This window comes from Podarcis vaucheri (genome assembly GCF_965113315.1).
Source record: "Podarcis vaucheri genome assembly, chromosome: 7".
In the NCBI taxonomy this organism is placed as follows: Eukaryota; Metazoa; Chordata; class Lepidosauria; order Squamata; family Lacertidae; genus Podarcis; species Podarcis vaucheri.
Window position 1 is genome coordinate 92,558,506 of NC_138765.1, and position 5,472 is coordinate 92,563,977.

Here is a 5,472-nt window from a genome sequence, read left to right on the forward strand (position 1 = left end):
TTTTTTACCTCCCTTGTATGGGGAGCGAAACATTTTGCCTAACTGGAGATCCCTTACAGGCAGCAATTGTATTAAGAATATCAGTTCTTGATTCCTGCCCCAAGCTAATAAGTTCTAAAGGGGGGGGGGCATCTTCATGAGGCTATGCTGCCAGGACTCTCCAAACAGAATGGCTTTAGTGATTATGCATGGCTGAGTGGGATACCTAAAAGCAGCAGTATTGTCACGCCTTGCTGATGATTCCCACCTCCATAATGCTCAAGTACAAAAAGCAGCATCTGAATTAAACAGATTTGCGCACTCAATTCCTTTTTTGCCGCAGAACTTCCTAGTTGTGTCAAAGACAGACCTACACTAAAGAACAAGACAGGCCCACAACAGTAAAACAATGTGTGCACAGCGCCTCTACTACAAATAGGTGCTTTTTATTCATCTTCCACAATTAGAAATGTGACATTAAACCTCCTGTGGAGGTTCCTTTTCTGCAGGGGAGGTCCTTGGATGTGTTGCCCCCTACAACTTGTTCCACTAGCCAGGTGTCATGGGCTCAGGGGCTGAGCCACAGGGGAAGGAGGAGATGGAGAGCGAAGGGGAACAATCTGAGGGGAGCTCAGGAGGGTATGCCAGTGATCAGAGAGATTCCATGAGTCTCTCCAGCGAATCAGAGGATTCCCAGAAGGGGGCCCCCAGAGGCAGGGCAAGGGGGGCCAGTGGGGAGTCTCCAAGCGGCAGCTGGAAATCAGGGGTAGCTTCCCCACCAGAGCGTAGCGGGGGGGGGGGGAAGAATCCCAAGGATTAAAACAAGAGCCTCCTGCAGGAGGAGAGAGTGAGGCTGGACTGACCACGCCTCCGTCAGAGAGTGGAGGGGCAGAGGGAAGAGCAGGTCCGGCCAGCCTCCCTGAAGGAGAAAGCAGTGAGGGGAGCAGTGTAGCCGTTAGGAGGAAAGTAGGTGGCTGGGCGCGTGTGCCAAGTTCAAATGTGGAGGCGCGCGGGCCAGCAGAAAACCCGGATTGGGAGCCAGGTCCTAAAGCCCGCCGGAAGGGTGGGGAGGAGTCAGAAGAATCCGCATCCGAAGAAAGTAGGAAGGAGGTAACCCCAGAGGACAGGAGGACCCGGAGGAGAAAGGAGCAGAAGGAGGAGAGGAAGAGGTGGAGCAAAGGTCGGGTCTTGAACTGGTGTAGGGGAGGGGAGGAGTCAGACGGAGCTTCGCCGGTCTAAGGACTCAGACGTAGCGCTGCGCGCCATGGATGTCAAACCAACAATGAACCACAATAAAGACTTTTGTTTATAAAGAGCAACTGGCGTTGGTCCTCTGTGAGCTAGGACCTGAGGCAGCGCTGACACCAGGCTTATGCAAAATAAGTTACCCTCCCCACTGCAGGAAAATATCTTTTGCCAGTCTGTTCACTGACACCTCATTTGTCCGAGGATGGAGAGTAGCAGCAGAAAGGCTTGGATGTGGGACTAACTTGGCACATGAGCTCAGGGATTTGCAACCCCAACCCCACTTCTGAAAACATAAGTAGAGGTATCCCTGGTTTCTGACTCAACAAGGCAATATGCTAGTGAGCCAGGTTCAAGGTTCTTGTGTTGATATGCAAAGGCCTGACAAGTTAATCATATAAAGTATAATTGATTATCTATCTGGGGTAAAATGAGCCATCTTGAAGCTAGACAGTGCCATTCTGAATAAAACAAGCAGATGAAGGCTGGCACAATTAAATCATACAAACGCTACGAACATTTCTGCCCCCAAACAGCAACCAAAGCCTTTAAATGATTTCTTTTAATGGAATGAAAAATGAGAGCTGGAATTCCTGATACAAGTGCAAACAAGTTTCCATAACTGAAACAAACCCTGCAGCATTTCCCATTTTGTTATTTGATTAATAGTGGTATTACTCAGTTGGGCTCCTTATGACCAGGTATTTAATGTTACTAGGTCTTAACACACATGTTCACATCAACATATCCAAACAATCTGCTATGGCTGTGAATGGCAGCTGCCAGGCTCCAACCTCCTTGGAGTGCATACGGGAAGATCCCAGGAGTAGACTTCCCAGTTTACTTCACTGGAGAAAGAAGCTCAGCACACATTTCCACTGCACATGACAGTGTCTGCTCAATCCTAGTGAATGGGGTAGCTTTTGATGCAAACTGGTCCTTCCACACTTGCAAGGAACTATTGGATCAAGTCAAAGACATCCATATACTGGAAATAAGCTTCCATTTAGAAGAAGTTGTTTCCTCAGAAGAAAATCCAGCCACTCCGTAAGACGATTCTCTATAGGAGTCTTTCAGTAAAATTTCAGTGGGTCCTTCAATTCTAAGCAGTCCATCCAACCTCTGAGGCCACTCTTTTCTTGGCAGGAGTTGACAGCTGATGCACGATGATTTCACAGGGAAATACAATGTATTTTGCATTATAATATAGTAGGTTAATTCCTAAGTGAATATGCTTACGGATCCTTTTTGCCTGCTATTTACCTTATCTAGTAAGTACACATGTTAACATTTCCCAACACGATCTCTGGGAATAAGCCGTAATTCTGAGCCATGCTTAAGGAAGACGTTTCCTAGTGAGGAAGGGGGGCAAGAAATTGGTTACATGAGAGTACATTAAAAGGTAAGCATAAATCACTGTAAGCCAAGGCAAGGCTTTGGGTAAATGACTTGCTGTTATTGGAAGTAAGCCATGAAGGCAACTTGTTCTAGTCTGACAGGTCACAGCAGATGCGTGTGAACAGTTCTCTGTAATGTGTTAAGACACCTTTGCTGCATTCTCTTGCTAACGCCTAAGCAGAGATGACAAAATTAAAGATTCTGACCAGGCTGGTTACAGGAAAGCTAAAGAGGTCTGGCTGAGATTTTTTAAAATGTCACTTGCATAGCTCATCTGCAGCTTACAGTCATGGGAAAAAGAAAGAGAAAGTATACCCTCTTTGAATTCTGTGGTTTTACATATGAGGACATAATAACAATAATCTTACCAGTAATAGTTACTTAATAATATTATTTACTTAAAATTAATTAAATATTGCACCATGATGTATTTTACAAAAATAAAGCCAAAATGGAAAAGCCATGTGTGAAAAACTAAGCACACCCTTACTGCTTCCAGAGGAATTAAGAAGCTAAGTAGCAGATAGCTGCTGTTAATCAAACACCCTTGTTTAATTGATCATAAGCAATTATCATCAGAAAAAGGAAATAATCAAGGTGTTGAAATGACCCAGTCAAAGTTCAGCCCTCAACCCAACTGAAATGCTGTGGAGGGACCTTAAGAGAGCTATCCATAAACAAATGCCAGCAAACTTCAATGAACTGAAGCAATGTTATAAAGAAGAATGGAGCCCAGATTCCTCCACAACGATTTGAGCAATTGATAGTCATACAGAAAAAAATTACTTCAAGTAATTACTGCTAAAGGTGGTTCTACAAGCTATTGAATCATAAGGTATACTTAGTTTTTCACACACGGGTTCTCAATTTTGGCTTTATTTCTGTTAAATGAATCATGACACAGTGCAATATGTCATGTGCTGTTGTTCATCTGAGGTTGTATTTACCTAATTTTAAGACCTGCTAAGGAACAGGTAGTTGTTGTTATGTCCTCACATGTAAAACCAAAGAATTCAGAGAGGGTGTACTTTCCTTTTCCTATGACTGTACATCCTTTTGAGAAAATGACAGTATTAAAAAAACTTACATAGAAAAATATTCCATTTTTAAAAATCTAACTGCAAATAACTACTTACCAGCTGTCTGTGCAGGATTTATCCCTATTCCATCTGTGGGGGTAAAGTAAATAAGTCCGTCAACACATGGAAGTATTAACCAGCAACTCCTCTCAATAACCAAAAGGAAGCTTGCTGTTGCATCACAGAAGCCTACAAACATTGGTAAGCATGAACTTCCTAGGCAGAATCAACTGGAATTTCTCCCGCATTAGTCCTATTAAAATAGATGGAACCTGGACTAGATTGGTTTTGAACACCTGAAGAGAGGCCTGAACATCTTGGCCCCTGGCACCAGGTCTACTTCAAAGTTTCCTAAATTACAGTGGGGAAACACTCACCATTTGTTATGATGGCACTTGTTGCTGCAGGCACTTTGAACTAGTTGAAAAGGAAATATAATACATTTTTTAAAAGCATCAACACGTAAAGAAATGCAACAGCAGGTGCAATTTGGATGTTGCCAGAACCTTACTTACTTCTTCTGCAGCAAACTTCAAGACAGCAGTAAATGGTGTACTTTCAGGCACACTCAGTCTACAGAAAACCATAAATAAGATTTCCTAATTAGTTCCCCAACTAATAAGAAAGAAGCATTCCAGCAGCTACAAATCTCTAGTTAGCAGCTGATTTTCACAATACATTCCCCTAAGGTCTAAAAGCCGTGAGGAAGAAAGGCTGCTATTTGCTCTTCCCGCATATCCCCCTTTTTCACTATATTTAAGGTAAAGGGCAGACCAAGCCAGTTCCACTCAAAACCTAATTCCCTAAATTGCTTGGAGAAGACAGGCCACAACAAAATAAAACATGGCATGTGGAATAATGTTGACTTATCTTACAGGACTGTTGCATGGAATACTGAGATTGCCTGCAGAGTCAAGTATGGCATAATATACGGTTAAAGGTAAAGGTACCCCTGACCGTTAGGTCCAGTCGCAGACGACTCTGGGGTTGTGCTCTCATCTCGCTTTATTGGCCAAGGGAGCCGGTGTGCAGCTTCCGGGTCATGTGGCCAGCAGGACTATGCCGCTTCTGGCGAACCAGAGCAGCGCATGGAAATGCCGTTTACCTTCCCGCCGGAGTGGTACCTATTTATCTACTTGCACTTTGATGTGCTTTCGAACTGCTAGGCTGGCAGGAGCAGGGACCGAGCAATGGGAGCTCACCCTGTCAAGGGGATTCGAACCACTGACCTTCTGATTGGCAAGTCCAAGGCTCAGTGGTTTAACCCACAGCGCCACCCGCGTCCCTACGGTTACCCCTATATTATTATGAGCCGTCTTGGAGCGCCCTCTGGCGGTTCCCGGCAGAGGCTGATTAAACTGTAGCGTCGCAGAGAAAAGCCCCGCCCCTCCGCCCGCTAGAGAATGATGTGGCTCAGCAGCCCGCGCATGCGCACCCAGGAAAGCGAGGGGACTCACACTTTGTAAGGCAGCCGCGGGTCTGAGGTGAGCGTGACCTTAAAGGTGACCTTGGCCCTGCGAAGGGGAAAAGGAGACAGAGCGCGGTTAGTGGCGGGCGGGCGGACAGCACAGACCGAGACGGCGCAAGAAGGCGACCAGCGGACTCACATCTTCTCCTCTCAGGCAGCTCCTGACGCTCCTGCTTCCTGAACCGTGCTGCGTCACTTCCGGACGCGCCTCTCCTTCACCTCCCACAGAGATAAGAAAGGAGAGACGCGAACCTCATTGGAGCGAAGAGGCCACTTCCGCCTTCTCTATTTGGCGCAACCGAA

At 45.7% G+C, this 5,472-nt stretch overlaps 1 protein-coding gene across 2 annotated transcripts; it reads right to left on the minus strand.

Annotated features, from left to right (window-relative positions):
* Positions 1–1,613: 1,613 nt before the first annotated feature.
* UFM1 (ubiquitin fold modifier 1) lies at positions 1,614–5,412 on the minus strand. 2 transcript variants are annotated; one of them, XM_082230726.1, is made up of 7 exons: positions 5,309–5,412; positions 5,159–5,215; positions 4,217–4,274; positions 4,079–4,118; positions 3,759–3,791; positions 2,488–2,576; positions 1,614–2,380 (listed from the first exon to the last, which is right to left on the minus strand). In XM_082230726.1, coding segments are annotated over exons 1-6 (258 nt in total). In that variant the 5' UTR covers positions 5,311–5,412; the 3' UTR covers positions 1,614–2,380; positions 2,488–2,508. The 2 variants fall into 2 exon arrangements, with proteins under 2 accessions (XP_082086852.1, XP_082086851.1); XM_082230725.1 differs by lacking the exon at positions 2,488–2,576.
* Positions 5,413–5,472: the final 60 nt, after the last annotated feature.